Source organism: Epinephelus lanceolatus, chromosome 12 (genome assembly GCF_041903045.1).
Source record: "Epinephelus lanceolatus isolate andai-2023 chromosome 12, ASM4190304v1, whole genome shotgun sequence".
Lineage (NCBI taxonomy): Eukaryota > Metazoa > Chordata > Actinopteri > Perciformes > Serranidae > Epinephelus > Epinephelus lanceolatus.
The window spans coordinates 15,600,277-15,620,323 of NC_135745.1; the positions used below are offsets into that span (position 1 = coordinate 15,600,277).

General features: G+C 42.1%; 1 protein-coding gene across 1 annotated transcript in view; it reads left to right on the forward strand.

Moving 5' to 3' along the window:
• The window catches only part of lig1 (ligase I, DNA, ATP-dependent), a 58,091-nt gene extending 48,653 nt beyond the window's left edge, over nucleotides 1–9,438 (forward strand). The window contains exons 25-27 of the mRNA XM_033649950.2: nucleotides 3,650–3,793; nucleotides 5,657–5,749; nucleotides 9,250–9,438. Of these exons, the coding sequence (XP_033505841.2) occupies nucleotides 3,650–3,793; nucleotides 5,657–5,749; nucleotides 9,250–9,324 (312 nt within the window). The 3' untranslated portion in view covers nucleotides 9,325–9,438. The remainder of the gene's footprint in view (nucleotides 1–3,649; nucleotides 3,794–5,656; nucleotides 5,750–9,249) is intronic.
• The last annotated feature ends 10,609 nt before the right edge of the window (nucleotides 9,439–20,047 follow it).

Consider the following 20,047-nt stretch of genomic DNA (forward strand, 5'->3'; position numbering starts at 1 on the left):
TCTCCCCCAGACCAATACAGCCTGTACTGTAGTGCTTTGTAATGAGGCCCTCCATCTGAAAGTGATGGATGGTGAATTAAGGCGAGCTGCTGGTGTGGCCGTGTTGCTTTGGTTGCAGTGCTGCAGGCCGATAGGACTCCAGGCACGCAGATGATTGGTTCTGCTCAGACTCCTCTGGGTGGCAAGCTGCTGTGTTGAAATGAGGGACGCACTGATGCCTTTATTTCTTTTTGTTCTCATGTTTATTCTTATAGTTGAACTGGTTGAGTTTTGACGAGTTCAGAAGTTAAACCAGTGCCCCTTTTCTCTTTATTCACAATCTACATAGCTCAGTAGATTTGATTAAAGAATTCGATAAATAACTAGTTAGTTGATTGACAGATAATTAAGCTGCAACTATTTTGATAATCATTTAAGTACAATACGCCAAATATGCACTGGCACCAGCCTCTTGGATGTAGATATTTGCTTTTTTGTGGTCTTCTATGATAATAGTCAGACCATCTTTGTTTTTTAGTGGTGATGGGACAAAACAAGCTTTGTTTTTCACTATTTTCTGACACAGTAAGTACTAAATTAATAATTTAGAAAATAATCAAAGGATAAATCACTGCTACACTGCACGTCTTGAAGGAAAATTCCTAGTTTATTGAAACTTTGGTCCTATTTTTACATTTTTCTCCCATTTCTAGTGATTATGATAAGATTGTCCTCACCAAATAAATAGCTGAGATTTGTTTGTATGGCAGAGTTGCAAAAACAAAGTTATACAGCATGAATCACTTTATTTGGAGCTGAGGCAGACAGAGAGAGTTCCCAAAATGTAGGCAAAGGAAAACTGTCAGCAAGTAGGTTAGATCAAAGTTAAACAAGGGAGTCAGTCTGTTCTTGTTTGTTGTCATGTCAGACATCCTTTTAGCGATGTCGCAGAATTCCCATACCTCAGATTTTAACATTTAACTGAGTACAATGTTAATATTACTCATAGAAATGATGTCCAAAACTATGAAAACACCATAAATGTTCAAACACTGACCTTGATTAACTCAGTATAGTGTACATTCCACAGCTCCGCTTCCCTCAGTGCAAAAAAAGGTCGTGTCATACTCACCACTCCGCTGCTCTGAGTTTTTATTCTGTAACAGAAATACAGTTTTCATTTGGTCCTTTTTAAATGCCGTTAAGATACGGTCAGTGACACCCAGCACTTTCTGCACACGTTTTCACATTTAAAGTGTCCCTGAAATGGGATTATATCATGAAGGTAAAAGGAGAAATGGATACAGCGTTGGAGGCAGGACACCATTCATTCCTATGAAAGTGACTCAATGGTACATTAGTCCAGAAATGCCAGATTTCTGCAGTCTGAACTTGCCTGGATCTTCTGCATTATGGTGCTCATAGAGCAAGTGCATTAGACACTCAGGGTGGCCGAGTGGCTGACTTCCACTCTTGCAGCTCTTCTAGCCTTTGTAAATGTTATTGGATTGAGTGGATAGAAACTTTATAGAGAAACAAGTCAATGTCACGTCACAAACTGATTTACGGACGTCTCTTTCACAATGTAAGTCTATGGGAAATGTCTTTTTGGCCCCATGGCATCATGTGACGGACCCAGACGTTGTAGTTCCATATTTGGCCGCTATGTAATACTGGCTTCAAAGTCCTCGCTGTTCCTTGGGCTTGGATTATACTAGTGTTGCACGGTATACCGGTACTAAAATAGTACCGCGGTACTAGAGTATTCCAAACGGTACTATACTGCATTTGGAAAATACTGGTACTTTGAAATTGATTCAATTCATTAATTTAGTTAATTTTATTTTACATTTATGCACACAAATGCCTTTCTTGTTCCTATTGGAGCACAGATTGCACAAGTGGTGTGTATGACAACACCTGTATCAACATTCGCAGCTGGTGCATGTGAAAAAAGACAAGAGAAAGTCTGCCTCGCAAAGGGAGACATCACGAGACAACACAAACTTGGTAGAACATTTGAGTTACCAAACCGTGACGTCCGTACCGAGGTACTTACCGAACCATGTTTTTTTTTGGTACCGTTACACCCCTACTATTTATTGTTCTAAAGGTTTGTATCCAAAAGGACTTTTCCTTAGGAAAAGTACCGAAGAGTATTGAAATTCATATTGGTATTGGTACCGAAACAAAGATTTTGGTATCGTGACAACACTAGATTATACCCATGGAGCACTTAGCCAAAGGCTTTTATTATTGAATATATGATAAGACACAAGTTGTATTGAACTGGATTACCTTTAACTATGTGGTGACATCCTTTACTGACTGCCACTGAGATGTTGCTACTGAGGGATTTGCTTTTGATGTTATAAAATCTTTTTCCATTAAACAAGACAAACTTTTTGAGCTCGCCATTAATGCTGCATAGTCTGCAAAAACTGTGCCTTTCCCCCAGCAACAACACCTGCACTAGATGATAATTACCCTCCTTGAATAAGTCTCTTTACATATGCCCTCAAGATGAATGCTTCACCCAGTGCTCGGAGGTGTAAACGACACAAAAAATAGTTAAATGGCTCCTACACAGTATACTTTTGTAGAAGGTATGTAAAATTGCATTGTTATATTTTATTACCATAAAGACAAAGAGACTTCGAGCTGATGCCTGACCTTTCAGATGAAGAATATAGGTGTATCACTAACCGGTGTCTATCATCAGCAGTGTCTATACGCCTACAAGCTCACTCATTGTAATTCACTCTGTATAAGAGTGTCACTTGAATGCCTACGGTATAAATAATGTGTGAGAGAAAACCAGCACCACTACTGCTGGAGCCTTCCTTTTCCCAGCATTACTTAACTATGACCCAGTTCTGTGGACACTGCAGCAGTCTAGTTAACATCACACTGAGCCCAGAGTCACATTCGCTGAAATGGTTGTTTTATGCCAAAAACAAGATGGGTATCATTTTGTAAAAGCGTGACACCTACGCTGACAGAATGATTGCTTGTGTCAAAGTTAAAAAGGCACTATTAAATATTGTGGAAGTTGACAGATTTCTCAGTTTGCTCGTGGAGCAGGAACAGTTTGATGGAGGCGGAGGCCCGAGCTCAGCTGCAAGGTTATTTATGATTTTTTTGCCTCTTTTCTTAAATCGAAAGAGGTGAATATCAGGTAACAAGAACGTGTATATCAAGGTGTTTCTGAATGAAATCTTTCATGTAGGTGTATGATAATGTGGTTTGGAAATCACCCTCTCATGTTGCCCCTCAGGCAAGCAGGTATCATTTGAATATGAGAGTCTGTGCTCTCTCTTGGGAAATGATTGTGAGGCAGCGGCAGGATTCAGCAGGGCAACCAAAGCCACTCTGTCACTGTCTCTTTATCAGGTTCTCTGTGAAGGCACTGCCCTATTTTTTTCCACATTGTACAGTACATACTATGTGTTCATATTTCAAAATGTGAGGATTAACTGCTTTTTGCTGTATTTTATCATCATAAATTGAATATATGTGAGCCTTGTGACATGACTGCAGGCTGTGGGAACTTGTGATAGGGCTTTTTTTTTTTTTTTTTTTTTTTTTCCCCCCCCCCCCGCAATTTTTTGGCACAGTAAACATTTAATTTGTAAATTAAAATGTTCATTATCTACTCTGTGTTCTCCAGGAGCATATTCTGCCCAAGCCCCGTGCTTACTACCGCCACGACCAATCAGCAGAACCCGACGTATGGCTGGACGCCGTGCAAGTCTGGGAGGTGAAGTGCGCTGACCTGTCACTGTCGCCCGTCTACAAGGCTGCTATGGGAATGGTCAGTCCCCTCCCTCCCATGTGTTTCCACTGATAAAGTCTGCCTGTTATGGTCTGTTGCAGACAATGAAAAGTCACAATTAGCGCCTCTTAATTGAGTTATTAAAAAATGTTGTAAAAGATGGTGGATTTAATGGAACAGATACTTGTTTATTGCCTGTAGTTTGGCTGCATGTTGGTCTCAAAGTCCCACAGTGCACATAAAGCGTTTGCCATAACATTAGCAGTATTCAACTTCCATTTTAACTGTAGTTTCAGTACAATGGCACTGAGATACATGAATTCTCTCTATCTGAAAACACTTATAGGAAACATGATAAAAGATCTTTGCATATTTTTATTGTATATAGTTATTAAATACACTGAATTTAAAGGTGCAAGGTCAATGAAGCTTAAATCTTCAAAGTTTGTTTTTAAACACTTGAATTTGAGATAGCTGCATGAGTTGTTGAAAACAAATGAGACTATTGCTAAGAGGATTAGCAGTATCTATGCTTTACATATTGTCTGCATCTTTTTCCTTCAGTAGTTAGAAACAATGGTGTAAGGCCCAGAAGAGAAATTACTTAACAGGGCAAATGTTTTTTTGGGGGAATTTCAACACTAACAGTGCCACTTGTGTAAGACATCCAGTCATCACCACCATTTTCACAAGGAGTTACCACAACTGCACCAAAGAAATGCACAATTAATCATAATTTGTCAGTGATATTAGTCCCCACAACTTAAGTGAGCCTGTAAGTGTATGTCGCTGTCAGACAACATATAGAAATGCACTTTATTGGAAGCCAACAGCTAATGCTAATGAACTCGGTTCTTATAAACATACCAACCAAATTATGTTGGTACTACTGAATATTTTACCCCATCACATCCATTGGTGCCAAATGTCGCTAACTGAGAGTGCATCAGGGTGAGAATGGAGGGTTTAAACAAAAGGCAAAAGTGCCTTGAAGCCAGTCACAGAGCTCCAAGGCCAGTAAAGGAGCTTTGCAGCGCCGCCAGCTTCAATTTCAGACAGGAGGCGATAGCGCCCCGAAGAAGAGAAGCTGTCCACGCAGCTCTGCGGCTGCTCCCAGTGAGCTAAAACTATGACTGCAGCGCCAATCTGCCGCAATAGTTTCGGCATTTGATAGCTTCAGCATCTGGTCTATTCTCTTTTCTATATTATTTATGTAAGAGCCTAGTGTCACTGCTAAACACATGCACACACAGACAGACGGACAGAGACAAGAGATGAGCTCTGTGTGACTGGAAAAGAGCAGAGGCAAAGAATTGTGTTTTAGTCAACAACTAACCCCTGCAGCTTCTTCAAAAATTACATTGTTGTTATTACAGAGAAAATTAGGTTCCAAAAAACATTACCCAACCCTACTCTGTCGTGAGCTATCATATTTGACACCTTAAGACATTTTGTAGCAGATTTTCAAGGCGAACCTAATGCCTTCATACATGAAATCCATCAGAAAATCACAGTTCTTCACGTCCAACAATTTTTCCTTCTCAAACAGTGCTGGTCATTATAAAAATGAAAAAGAAATAAAAAGTGCAATGCATCCATATTTGAAAGTAATAAGAGAATTTGAGAGGCAGATGAAAAGAAGTAGGACGATAGTGCCGCATTTGTCCTGGAACTGAAAGGGTTTAAAAATTATTCAATTAAAAAGAATCATTCAATCTTTGATGTTTTAAAACCTTGAACTAATGGGGATTTAATAGCTTTTAAAGCCTGACAGTCAAAAAAAAATACTCAACACATTTAGGGGGTTACCGTTTTCAGTACAGTACAAGCAACAACGGACAAGTGCTCACATGCATCAGTGGTTGTGTACTGTACACTGACTGTGATTCTGTCTGCCCTCAGGTGGATCCAGAAAAAGGCATTTCTCTGAGGTTCCCCCGCTTCCTTCGGATCAGAGACGACAGGAAGCCTGAGGATGCCACGACTGGAGCTCAGGTACATTAGCTCACCTGTACTAGGATGAGCCTGGTTGGAGGGTAAAAAAAAAAAGCAGGAGTGTGAAGTCAGCAGTGCAGTGAGGTATAGAATAATGTCAGATACACATTTCAAGCATCAACTACCGTCTGCACAGCGTGTGCTGAGGCCCAGGAGGTCAAACAGGTCGGCCTTGTGCTATATAATAACAACTGTAAACCTGTAGGAATCCAATCATATGTTTGTTTGGCCAAGTTACTTGAATGTGATGTGGAGATGGTGCATCAACATCATCATGGTCACCTCACAAGAGCTGTCCTGTAAAATTTCAAGGGTGACTAGCACTGCAAGGACGAGCTTTTTTTTTATACTGGCATTGATTCATGTTGTGGCCTCCCATTGCATGACGAAGAAAGCTCTATAACAGTCAGGTAAAGCAGCACCTCTGGAGTTTAGTGTTTGAGTCTGGGTAATATACTGTGCAGCAGCCAAACAGTGAATTATACAGTACAGTAGAGATGTGCAGGTCAGCTGTACCTGTACTCAACCACCCAACAACAAACACGCCAACTTGTAATTTATCATAAAGCCTTTTTTCTTAATCAGTGGCTCTATCTTAAGCTCTGAATGGATACCTCACCTAGTAAAGTGGTCCAGTGACAATAAGTCTTGCCAAAGATATAAATTAAGTGTAAGTGATCTAAGATGTTATTTTTTATTTGCTTCTCTCTGACCCGCCCGCTGACCCACCAGCACATCATTTATTTCTGATTCTGCTCAGCCAACCTGAATACAAGTCAATGCACACACCTCTGATATAGTATATTTGAAATTCCTTACACAAACTAACTGATCAACTGCTTTTGGAGAGGCTGGTAAAAATTGATCTCCACAAGCTCTTAGGAAATATGAAGACTAAAACAAGTCAAAACTCTTTGTACACATCAGTAGTGCTGGAGCAATTAGTCAAGCGGCACTACAACAAACAATTACTTTCATTAATGATTAGTCTGCTGTTTTCTTCCATGATTTGCTGATAAATTGTTTGGGATATAAAACATCAATTAATAGTAAAAAGATGTTGCTCACAATTTCCTAAAGCTCAAGGTGACACCTTCAAATTGCTTGTTTTGTTAAACCAACAATCCAAAAGCCAAAAATGTGTAGTGTAAAAGAAGAAGGAGCAATAAATTCTCACATCAGAGAAGCTCAAACCATCAAATGTTTGGCCTTTTTTTTCTTCTTTAAAACATCACTTAAAATATTATCAAAATAGTTGCCAATTAAATTTATATTTGTTTTTGCTCGAAAAAATTAATAACAGTTTTGACTTATGAAGCAAAAATTAACCAGAATTTCCAAACATTGACTGGTTCCAGCTCCTCTGTGATTATTAATTGAATATCATTGGGTCGTTGGCTTCTCTTTGAATAAAAGCTTGAATTCTGTTAAGTTGTGACATTTTTCATGATTTCTTTATATTTCATAAATTAAAAGATAAAAATTGTTAGATTAACCAAAAAAGTAAACTTTAGTCACAGCCCTACATAGCACATGTTGTTAAACTTTTGCCTGGCAACCAACAGCTTGATGTTTTGCTTAAGCGTCCTGACACATCAAGCTGGCAGTCAGCCGTCGGTCAATGTCAAGCCGTTGGTCAGCGTCTGTCGCCCTTGTTGTTGTGGTGTGTACTGTACCGTTGGCCCTCGTCTGCCCTTGGCTTATGTTTTTCGGCCAATTTGGCATGTTCAGTCGGTGTCCGAGACAGTGGAGCCTGTCAGTGAATGAAATCACTCTGATTGACAGTTAGGCTCAGCGTACAAGAAGAGAAACTGAGGTGAGGAAAGCAAACAAGACAGCGACAGTAAAAAGGGAGGGAGACTGAAACAAACTTGCTATATCAGGTAAGATTATTGTTTTAGCCATTGAGCTATTGAGCAGAAAAGGTTCCTAATTATTTGTTTTATTGTTCACTGCTGCACAGCAAATGCCATTTGTTCTTTCAACATTGGATTGTGTTGTTAATGTGCTAACCGGTGTCTTGAATCCATCCTGTTGGTCTTTCAGTTTCCCTTCTTGAATGACAAATACAGACTATCGCCACCTGCTGCTATGGAGAGTTATTTTCTCTCACACAGGTGCAGAATACATGCTTGCCGACGATTGGCTGTAGTCTTTGCAGTGTGTTTAAGTGCAACTCTTTGGCTGAGACACAGCTGACCTGAGGCAATGCAACAGTCAGCCTTAGTCGCCACTAGTTCTTTGATGTCAGCTTGGTGTGTCTGGGCCTCACCCTGCTGCAATATGTTGTACTGTCTATGCTGTTTTTGACCCTAATTCATGAGAACTATAAACTCTTTATTTTCTAAGAGGTAAGGAGAGAATTGTGTATGCTGAAATGTGTTCTCGAAAATAGGGTGAAACTGAAGAAGACTAAACATGTGAGGATGCTTTGATGTCTGTTTGTGACCTAGAATAAAGAATCAGTCCATCAAACCATCAGTGACACAACCACCACAAGCCAGACAAAAAGCTGGTAACATTTAGCTTTGATTCGCAGACGTGTTCACTGTGTACAACTTTGTCTACCGGTTTGATTCTTTACTAAACATTTTAAGACATGCTCACCAGTATCAGAAGTTGCCCTGGATGTACAAACTGACTGACAGCCAACACCTTCCTCTAAAACCCAAGCCAGGTATCACGCAAGCATTGCTCGTTATGGTGTAACAGCACATTGTACATTCTCACATGAGTTTTTATGAGGCCAAAAACATCCAGCTAAAGCCTGGGTTTTATTTTTACCTGAGCCTAAACCAGTGTAACTTTTATAAGGTCTGAATTCATACTTTTAATGTCATTTTTTACTGACTGGAATTAACAGCCATCTGTTAACCGTGGAGTCAGGATTTGTTGCTCGTTACAGTTGGGAGTCAGGTTGGAACTTCGGCTGCATCTAAATTATATTCAGTTATTATCTGGGAGGATGCACACACTCGTAGTTTGACTTTCGGTGGTTTATAAGACAATTTTAAAGAAATCTGACATCTCAAGTCAGAAGGAATGATGAAAACATGGAGTCTGAACAGGTTGGACCCAGACCCCTCCATCCTGTGTAGGAGAAATAATAGGATGTTTCATTGTTTTCCTCCTTGCTGTGCCACCCTGCTGCACTTGTACTGATGCTGCTGATTCTGGGTGGGCGCCGCTATTCACACATTATTCATTGTCCCGCCCTCCACCCCCTCACCCCCAAACCCCGATGAGCTCAAGTGAACACAACCTCCGTCTCCCAGTCAGCAGCTGGGAGTCACTGACTTCAAAGGCCGGGATATGAATAATCAAACTGTTATTTTTAGCTTTTCCTCTTCATGTTACTGACCTGACTTCATGATCTTCTCCCCCTCCCTCCTGCCTCCTCTCTTTCATGCATGCTCTCTCATGCGAACCCTCTCCCCCCCCTCCCTCCCTCTCTCACTCCCAATATCTCTTCCTCTCAATCTCTGTCCATCTCCCTGCAGATTGCGGATTTGTACAAGAAGCAGCAGCAGATTCAGAATCAGGGGGAGAAAGCTGACCCGGAGGAGTATTACTGATCATCTGCGGTCATCCGCACAGAATAATAAATAATGGCAATTTCAAAAATAATTGTAAATAGCTTCTTTCTTTATGTAATGTTGAATGAAAATAAAGGCTTTTGCCAGTTTTAAGCATCCTGCCATCGGTGTTATTGATTTATCGAAGCAGCTCCCTTTCAGAGCCAAAATTGCATAAACATCTTGCCGCGTACGGTGCACATAAATTCCAGAAACCCAAATCGACTCAGCAGTTACAGCATACCTGCTGGTAATAGATCCCTATCAAAAATTCACTGTGCAAAACCGCCAAGCAAAACATGAAATGTATGGGCGGCATATCAATACTTTTAGCTGGCCTGATTTCTGCTCCAGCACTCAAAAGGCAGCAGGAAAGTGCATCCAGCATGTGTGGTAATAAGAGGACAAGCCAAGGAGATTGCCGGCTGCCTGAAACGTTATTAGAAGTAGAAAAAGACGCGGGAGCTGACAGTTGCTCAAACAGCAGGACAAAAGAGAAGCACTCACAGCTTGCATTAGATGATGGAAATCCACTAACTGTCCAGCCTGAATCAATCAGAGACTGTTGGAGAAGTGTGGAGGGGGGGTAGGAGGGTCAGTTTGAGAGCCAAGGACGGGCGGTTGTTACATGGAGAAGCAAAGAGGATTGTGCATAGTGATGCCATGTGAGAAGGATGTGTGTGCTCGTGACTGAGATTGAACCACTTAATGTTTCTGATGTGTTTGTGCTTTTGTCTGTCTGAGCTGTAAGTGATCTATTGCATTAAATGGTAAGTAAAGTGAATCATTTGACATTGACACAGGTGGTGACTGTTTGATAATTTTGCTTTGCATAAACGTAGGTACACATAAAAGGGGGACAGCTGCATTAAAAACACAAAGAGCTGTTGGACTGCAAACTGCTCATTCTGCAAATAAACTCCCATAACTATAACTTTGAGCATCCTACCAGTGGTGCCACACTGTCTACTCTAGCGATGGTAACGTCTGTTGTCCACAACTTTGGTCCAGGCTGAAATATCTAAATATCTACTTGGCTAGCTTAGTGACTTTTTTCTTTAGTGACACCATGAAGTTGACATTTGTTGTTTTGGGTGAATTCTCTCAATGACTATTGAATTGATGGCTCTGAAATTTGGCAAACACACATTCATATCTCTCTCAGGATGAATTGCAGTCACTGTACTGATCCCCTGACTTTCCATCTAGTGCCATCATCAGGTCAACTTGTCCAATACTATGCAATATAATGCTTGCAAACTACTTTCCATTGGTGGCAACCCTACTTTGTGTTAAACCCATAGTCTGTGAAATAATGAACATAGCTACTGTGATGTCACCCTCTGGGTTGTGGACAACCATTTTGAAGCCTCAAGTTTGGTGTTTCTGAGGCCACCATCTTGGGTTTTTGGAGCCAAAAGTGACCAAATTTGGACAAGAGGGTGGAGGAGCTGTGGAAGAGTGAGGGGTGGATCTGACTCAAAGATTGTAGTGATGCCTCGCAGACAGTCTATCACTGAAACACCCCCAACTTTATATATGAGTAACTTAAACCCTAATAAAATGTAAATGAAAGACTCATGCCCTGTGCAGTTGTCCTGAATGTTTAAATTAGCTCTTAAGACCAAAACCTGTTTTCGTACCCAGCTGTAAACACACTCATTTCTGGTGTAAAGTCAGCCATTTTAAAGCTGGGGTCTATTGGGATTGACTCACTTCTGGAGCCAGCCTCAAGTGGCCATTGGAGGAACTGCAGTTTTTGGCACTTCCGCGTTGATTTCATTTTCCTGCCCTGGAGGTTGCAGCTTGGTGAAGACCTAATCATCAAATGTTGGCATGCTTACACTCTCAGTTAAGATGGTAAACATACCTGCAAAACATAAGCACATCAGCATTGCCATTGTGAGCATGTCAGCATGTAGACATTAGCATTTGGCTCAAAGCACCATTTTGCTTAAATACAGCCTCAAAGAGCCGCCAGCATGGCTGTAGGCTCTTGTTTTGTTCTGCATCTGATTTGTACTAGGTGATTAGTAATGTGACTCCAGTGCAGCAGCAGGAAGTTGAGCTAAACAACAAGATGCAGGAAATAAATTACATGCATCGGTAGGCTGGCATTCGTGTGGCTGCTTGTGTTGTTTTGTTTATGAACATTTCCAAAACAGGCATTGAATTAATTAATCTAAAGATAGGGCTTAAATGGTATGCCGAATGTCTGTTGCATTGATGTCACACAGATCAGGATAGCCTAACCAATAACCCTCATATTTTGTTTTTGCTTGGATGCTCCAAGGCACCCTGGACGACATGGACGACCGCGATATTTCCCGGTTCTGCTCTACCCTCTTTTCCACCATGAGCTAACAAAGTCATTTTATGTTACAATAAAAATTTGGGCAAAATTATCCCTCACCCTAAGTCATTTATGTTGGCTCATGTTTTTTTTCCCCTTCAGTTTTGGTTATTGTGAAATTGGTGTGAGACTTCATTCTGAGTGGCATTAAAAGTCTCAAATCTAATTTCCCCTAAGCTGCAGGAACCCTGCCTCCACTGAAAAGAACAAATCTTTTGGGTGAACGACCTGAACTGAATCATCTTCTGAAACAATCTGCTCATTTCTCAGTTCTGCCCTCAGTCAGTTGCAAGCGAAGATGTAAGGACTCACTGACTCACTCCTTTTACTGCGAGGGAACATGTATAGCTAAAAGTTCACTAAACGTGCCACAGAGTGAACATGATCCCTGAGTGATAGACATTTGCTGAGTTGCTTAAGCTGGTTCCTCTCCCTCCTTCTCATGTCTTGAGGTCTCGAAGCGGTACCAAATATTTTACTTTGGTGTTGGGAAAATATATGTGCTGTAGGAAATGGGGTAGAACTTTAAGAAATTGTACCAAATATTTTATTTAATAATTAGGTGTTGGGAAAATACACCTGCTGTGCCTGGCAGAGTAGCACTTCAGCTTTCAGTTGGCTTTATTTATCTTAGTTCTCAGTTCACTATTTAGCGAGCTGAGCTGAACGTGTTTAAGTACAGTGGGTGGGACTACGCACAGTTGGAGCTCTAGTCAATCACCGAACGATTTGATGAACAAATCTTTCGAACGGATCTTTTTAATGAACGTATTGTAGTGATTCACTACACTGAAAACAACTGCTTTGCCCATCACAAGTGGCTGCAAAGAGGCATACATCAAGTGTTAGGTTTAAAGCACTGGCTTGTCTGTGGCATATTTGCATGTAAAGTTTTTCCACTTTTGCGGTGACCCGCACTGTATGAGGCATGTCACTGTTTTCACATGCCGAGTGGCTTGCATTTTCTATACTGGAGTGCTTGTGAGGTCACTATTTGTTATGCTATCTCGGTATGCAAGTATGCATACAGCACGGCTGGTGGTTTGCCTATTATTTGTGTGTGTGGGCCGTGTCCTGTGTCTGCTGAAGGGGAGTTTGAGAAGGACACCATTGTGGTAGAATAATCATGGAAATTCCAAATCCAGACCCGCCTGCCCTTTGCTGTCTGCCACTGTTGTTTATCCCTACAACACTCTTATTTTTCCATCAGTTTTCATTCACTTCCCCTCATGAAGATTTAAAGGTGTTTTTATCCCCCAGTTTGCTCTTGAAATATGTCTTTTCTCCTGCACACTGCTTTGGGTACTTCTGACACTCATTGTTAATACCGTCATCATATCACGTCTATTTTTTGAATAGAAACAAGGGACCTGCTGGTGTTACTAAAATCTGAATTTCAAATGGCACTTGTCAGCTGTACTGTTGCCTTAGAAGTTGGCTACAGCAAGGAAACAGCAAGTGTGAGGGATGGAAAAGGCCCTAATGGAAATCAAACAGGCAACAGAGCATGAAATATTGAAAATGCAAATATGTAATGAATTCAATTCCATATTGTGTGTGCTGTATGATCCCGGCTTTTGTTGTGAATTGCTCTGAAGGTTGACTGCAGCAAGCGTCTTCTAATTTGTATATGTGTGATTGTGTAAGTGGAGAGGAAGTCATTCTGAGTCTTTGTGTACCTTTGTGTTGAGACTAAGTGCCTGCACGCTGAGACGTTTCTGTATCTGTTTCCTCTTTTGTGCAAGTGTGAATGGGTTTGTTTTTATCTTCTCTGTGAAAATGTGTGTGCCTGTTTAACTGCCCGTGTTTGTGTGTGTGTGTGTGTGTATATATGTGTCACTGATGTTTACCGAGGGGGGCAGCTGGCGCATATCACAAGCCTGCGGGGCATTGCAGCACACTGGCCTCCATCTCCACTGAGGTCCTAGCCCGTGTTCAAACAGCTGTGCAGTTAGTTCACATCAAGTCACCCGTTCAGACCGGGTCCCGCGGGGGAAATTGCATTTGCAAACCTACCTGCTCGCCGTCTCTGTTGAGCTGTGCTTTGGTACATGTTAAGAAGCAGCCGGGGGCTTTGGGTTGTGGAGCATGATTTATAAAAAATGCCCCAGAACTGATCTCTGGTGTTGTGACAGATAAAAGACTCGCTGAAGATGGTTACACATGTGCTGAAACGACCCCTGCTGCGTTCATCTTTAAAGTTTTAGGAAGTGTCCCCTGAAGCAGGGTTATGGATTACCTCCAACTGCAAAAAAAGGGGGGCATCTATAAAAAATGCCAGGTTTCACCTTTCCCTGTCCTTTTGTGTCCCTCTCTCTTCCCCCACCCCATTCTCCCACATAAGCTATCTGTCTTGTTCACAATACCCCTTTCTCCACCCCGAGAACAATGCGTTTGTTCTCCTCCACCTCCTCCTCCTCCCATCTCTCCATCCCTCTCTATCCCTCTATCCATTTGTTTGGTGCTCTCTGTGACATCTCTGCCATGCCAGGCTATGAAGGAGAGAGGGAGGGACAGACCCTGCCATTGTCCCTGGCCGAACCCACAGAATATCAATAGTGTTTTTCTTGAGCGGGAGGGCCGAGCGTTGGCCAGTAACCTTTCGGATTTGATGATGTCAGGCCCCTCTTTTTTGGGCCCTTTATATGATTTCCCTCGTCCTCCAGTCTCCACTCTAACAGGGTATTAGGTCCTCAGCATGAGAGACAGTGCAGGATTGTGTGCACTGTATGACTCATCAGGGCACTTCATCAGCTCAGTTCAACTAGTACAAGTTGTGTGCAGCTGCGCCAACAAGTCCTCCAAGGTAAACGAGAATACATTGTTTGTAAATGTCCTCCGGAGTGTCCTCCACTTATCAGAGCCTTCAAAAAGCTCACATTGTAAAAAAAAGAAAAAAAAGAAGTTTTGTTAACAGACTCTGCTGTGGTTATGCTTTGGTTAGGTTCAGGCGAACAAAATTAAAAGTCTGAAATAGGCACAGCAAAGCTTTAAAATAAAGGCAAGCATTTGCATGCTGACATGGTCACAACAACTGTGCTAACATGCTGATGTTAAGTAGGTATAATGTTTGCCGTGTTCACCATTTTTTGTATGTTAGCATGCTAACATTTGCTAATTAGCACAAAACACAAAGTGTAGGTAAGGCTGATGGGAATGTCATTAGGTTTACAGTTATTTTATCATAAATCAAAATATTGGATCAAATGAAATTTTGACTTGCTACTAGCAATAGATGAGAAGTACAAAGCAGTAGGATTAATCTTGGGACCATGAATGTTTGTACAGAGTTTTATGGTAATCCAGTGACTGTTGAGATATTTCAGTCTGGACTAAAGTGGACCAACAGCCGTCTTTGTTGCTCTATAACGTCACCTGACTTACTCCTTTGCTCCCAACAGAGTCAGCATTCCTACAGCTGCTAGAGGTCTTTGTCACTTAATCATAAAACAAGTTATTTTTGAGCATTTGCTGAAATGACTCAATCAGATTCATAGGCAGCCACATTTCCTGCAACAAACTAGCTAGTGGCAGATAATTGACCTCTAAATTGGTGGTTCCTGACCTTTTTTATCAGACGTACCCCTTCATTGACACCACCATTTATTTAACTTTATCCGTGACTTTAAAGAAGCTGTATGTGACATCCAGAACATAAATATGGCCACAAACCACCATTTGCTCTGAAAAGATAAAGTGGATTGGAATAGCATCCTGAAAGGACATAGGTCTCTATTCAGCATTGGTGGGGACACATGAAAAGGCGGGATTGGGGATCCTGCGCCAGAAAATTTTGAGTGTGGAAGTGTTTACTCAACATGAGAATTTAATTTCTAATTCAAATTGTAATTTCTTTTTTTCTTTCTTTTTATATTATTTAAGCTACTCCACAATAGAGTCAGCCACGTTTTTCTGGAGACTGATCCAGAAGTAAGCATCACACTGGTTCCCTCGTCATTAAGTCTATGGGATTTCTTTCCATTGGATTTTAGATTATTGTTGAAAATAAGCTCTGTGGCGGCAAATATTAATAATACTTACATGTTTGGTTCATCAAGATAAGCTTCACAAATGAACACCATTTTCATGATTATAGAATCCTAAATGTAATCACCAGGGGCTGTATTCACAAACATTCTGAGAGCACTCTCAGAGAGCTCCTAACTTAGCCTAGACATTTTTAGTAGGGAGTCTTAGCTTAGGAGTGATTTAGGAAAGTTCTCAGAGCAACTCTGAGCAAGGAAGAGACAAACTTTTACCTTAGGGAGGAGGTGTGGTTGACCACATTGCTAGGTGTGATGCTTTTTTTTAACAGGTGTGATTGGTTGTCACAGACATACCCTTTTGTGAGCCTGCAAGGTGTTGTCATTGTTAGTGTGATCATTCTGCTGATGGAGGGTTGAGACAGACCCAAGTCATCACTGCTGCACTGTTGCATTTTTACAGTTTTTATTAAATATCTTATTATCGTGATCATTTTATTTCCAGTGTTATAGCGTTAGCTGGGAAATGTGTGCATATCCCAAATGACATCAACCACAAGTATTATCCCTGCATGATCTAATCTGTAGCATTTCATTTACTCACTGTCATCCAGCGTTTGGAGAATATTTCTCCTTCCTCTTTGTCTTTCTGCCATTTTCTCCTCTGATTAAGAAACTCTTAAATCGCTTAAAAGTCCTCCTCCCTGCTCCTAACAGTTTTTGACCTTCAAAGCTCTTTTAAGAGTGAAGACACTTTGTGAATAACTTGTATCTTAACAAGGACCTAGTCTTAACTTTAAGGGGAAATTCTAAGAATTTTCTTAGAATTTTGTCACTAGGAGCAACTCTCAGCACTAGGAAGCTATGTGAATACGGCCCCAGAAGTAAAAAGCCAATGTTAGGCTATAAACAAACTACACTGCCATTGCACGACCTAATGTCCCCACCATAACAAGACGTAAAGCCATGTTCAGTGCAGCTCAGCATGATGACGTTCTATAGTCTCATTTAGCTGCTTGTAAGCAACCCCCCTTTTTTTAGACACGTAGAACGTTCAGAGTTCACGAGTGGGTTATTTACTGACGTATTTTAAGTCAAAGAAAAAAAAGTGAAAGTCTCTTAAGCTTGTGTTAACCACAGAGCTTATTACAGGCATCTAACCAAAACGCCCATTCAAAAAACCCATTGACTTTGAGATGAGGGAACCAGGAGTGGTAAAACGATAACTTATTTCTGGCTTTTAGGACTCAATCCTGGCAGACTATTTCTCCATGTTTACCCAAGCAACTGTGGAGCCCCCCCCCCCCCCCCCCCCCCCCCCCCCCACACACACACACACACACACACACACACACACACACACACACACTCCTGCGGGTTACAAGTACTCCTGGTTGGGAATCTTTGCTCTAAATCCTTATAGATAATACAGACACTTCCTTTTTGTGGCAGTTTCCTACTCTAGATCTTTATTTAGTCAGCAGGCTTTAAACATGTGTCCTATTAGAAAACCTAGATGGCATAACACTGCTGTATTTATATTTAATCCTGCCTTCTAGCCTTAACTTTTGACAGTTTTCTGGCCAATTGCTTGCCATGCCTCATTTGCCTTATTTGGTTATGGAAATGTTTTGCTTGATTATCCAACCCCTGCAGCAAAACTGTGAGCCGATCTAGTCGTTTACGAGACTACTTTATGATTGGTTTATGATGGCGGCGTTTTTTGTTGTTCCCCACTTGTCAGTGCTTCACTTTGGCCCACACTGAGAGGCTTGTGCTTAAGGGGGTAAGACTGCAGTGCACTCCATTGGATCATTGTTGACGGTCATTAGTCTTATGACCTTCGTGTGAACCAGCCTGTGGTGTGCATCTCCTCTGTCTCTCCATTTCCCCCGTCTTAAGCGGCTAGAAACCCTCCAGCCGTTCAATCTCAAAGGCGCTCTCCATTCACAGAAGCCCTCCACATTTCGAAGAAGACATTCCCCTTCTGCACATCTGCCAGCCTTCCTTGTGATGAGGGCTGCACTCAGAGCTGTGACAAACATACTCAACATTGCAGAAAAATTAGACATGGATGGAGTTGACAAGAGCCCCTAACATCTACAGCTCGGGATGCTTTCCCAGACTGTGATTATCCCTGGTCTTTTGAATGTGCGCTTCGTATGTTTTTTTTCTGCTGCCATTGGAAATAATTCTACGTCAAAGAAAATTACAATATCACAAGAAAATATGCTCTGTAAATTTCTACGGGTGTCTAATGACATGCCCTCACCAAATGCAACTGAGACCACTGTCTCAACCCGTGAAAACAAGCTTGATGAGTGATGCAGGCAGACAGTTGAGATGGTTTCATTCACACAGTGGCTAAAGCCGGAGGTACTTTGCGTATTCAGTCATCTCTAATAACACCAATTGATATGAAGCCTTGTCCACCTCAATATCACTAAAGTGCAGCTGAGGACTCATGTATAATTTAGCAAAAAAATCTCTAAATGGCTCTACAGATCAACTTTTCTCTGTCTGTTTCTCACTGGTACCTCTCTCCCCCATTCGCCCCTCTTCTCTCTACCTCTCCTCTCTGTATAATTTAGCGGCAGATAAGCGCTCCCTCTCCTACATTAGTGTGCTATACCACTGCCAGCTGAAGGAATGGGGGCCTTCGCTCTATATGTGATACAGTTTCTGCCTGCCAAGCTCAGCCGCTGCCGCTGCCACCGTCACTCGGTGTTGACGAGTTTGGGTGCCTGCCACATTCTGCACCTGCCAGGCTCATAAAGAATCCCCCTGTTTCTCTGGGGCCTGAAGGCAGGATCTGCCATAATTGTTAAGGATGTCGCGATTTAGACGTTCAAGCCAAAGCTTAGACAGTTGATGGCGCCAACAAGTTGGCAGATGGTCCATTTTGTTCAGCTGATCCGTCAGCGGGGGTATTTGAGGTGTTAAGATGAATGAGCGGTTGCGATTTTTCACAAGTGGCAAGAATTTATGCCGTGGTCTCAAATGTAAGCAAAAGTCGATCTGTTGCTAAATACTTTGAGTGCTGTCTCGGCCAAGAGCCCCCCTTGCAAAGGAAATCTAGCATGGGAAACCTGGATAAGTAGGCTCAATAAAATGACGAAGTGAAGTGGATGAAGTGAACGTCCTTGTCAAGTGCCTCCTCTTCTTACACTCTCATCATATGTGCAGTCCCAACGGGGGGGTAGGAGGAGTCAAATCATGACTGATATGGTTTACACTTCATGTTGAGAATAAGTGAATTCAGCTTGTGTGTTTGCTGAAGCTAGAAGAAAACCGCAGACCATTAATTTGTGCATGCATTCACTATTACGATGCCAGGGGCTAAATTAATGCATATTTATGACATGTGACAAAATGATGGAATGAGGCTTTTTAGAAATGAGGGTTTCGCAGAAATTCCACTCCAGTGTGTCCACTCATTTCCACCGCTGCCTCTTTTCTCATTTTGTCCTGCGTCTGTATCTGCCACCATCTTGGTCTCATGTCTGTGCGTCTTGTCCTGTCCTCATATCAACCCATCTATATATAGCAGGTCTGTCCCCATACTCTTGCTGTCTGTGTTACTGGAAAAGCGGGGAGTGGGCGCTGCATTTTTGAATGCACAGCTTTGTCTGGGCAGGAGGAGAAAACGAGGCAGCGCAAAAGAAAGGGAGAGGGCCGGAGAGGAAGAAAGCGCCATTGACAGACGGGCAAACACCAGTCAGCCCCTGTCCCCCTCTCTCTCCATTGTCTCCAAGTGCTAGACGTCAGCAAACGACAGGAATCTGGAGAGAGGGAGGACAGAGAGCAAAGAGTCGGTGCTTTGTTTGGGCCGCTGGCCTCAGACCCGGTGAAAGTGCAGGGAGAGGAGAGAGGGGTGAGGCATGGGGACAGAGGAGAGAGCACTGGACTGACCTCGCAGCAGGATCCCCCCTTCGTCCCCTCCTCCTTCACTGTAAACAGACAGAAACAGGCCTCCCACCACTCCACATGTAATATTTACATATGAGCAGTGATCACATACAGAGTGGCTGCAGATGGTCATGATTCCCTGTCATACAACCTCGTTAGCACCTACATGCTAAGCGTTGATTAGCATTCTCTCTCAACTCAGTCACATCACGGCGAGGGTGTAATCTCGCACATTACATTCATCACAGTGTAATGCTGCACAGAGTTTGCAAATTCCCCCCAAGTTGCCCATTGTTTACCCAATTAATTCACCAGTTACTGTACAGCGCAGGTGCCTCTCGCCTGCGTTTCTCGTCCACTTCAAAAGATAATGTGTGTAATTTGTTTCAATGAGGGTACGAAATGGAGAGAAATGGCAGGATGGATGGGGGTGGGGGGTGTGTGGAGAGGAGGAATGGGCCGGGCCGGGCCTGAGCGA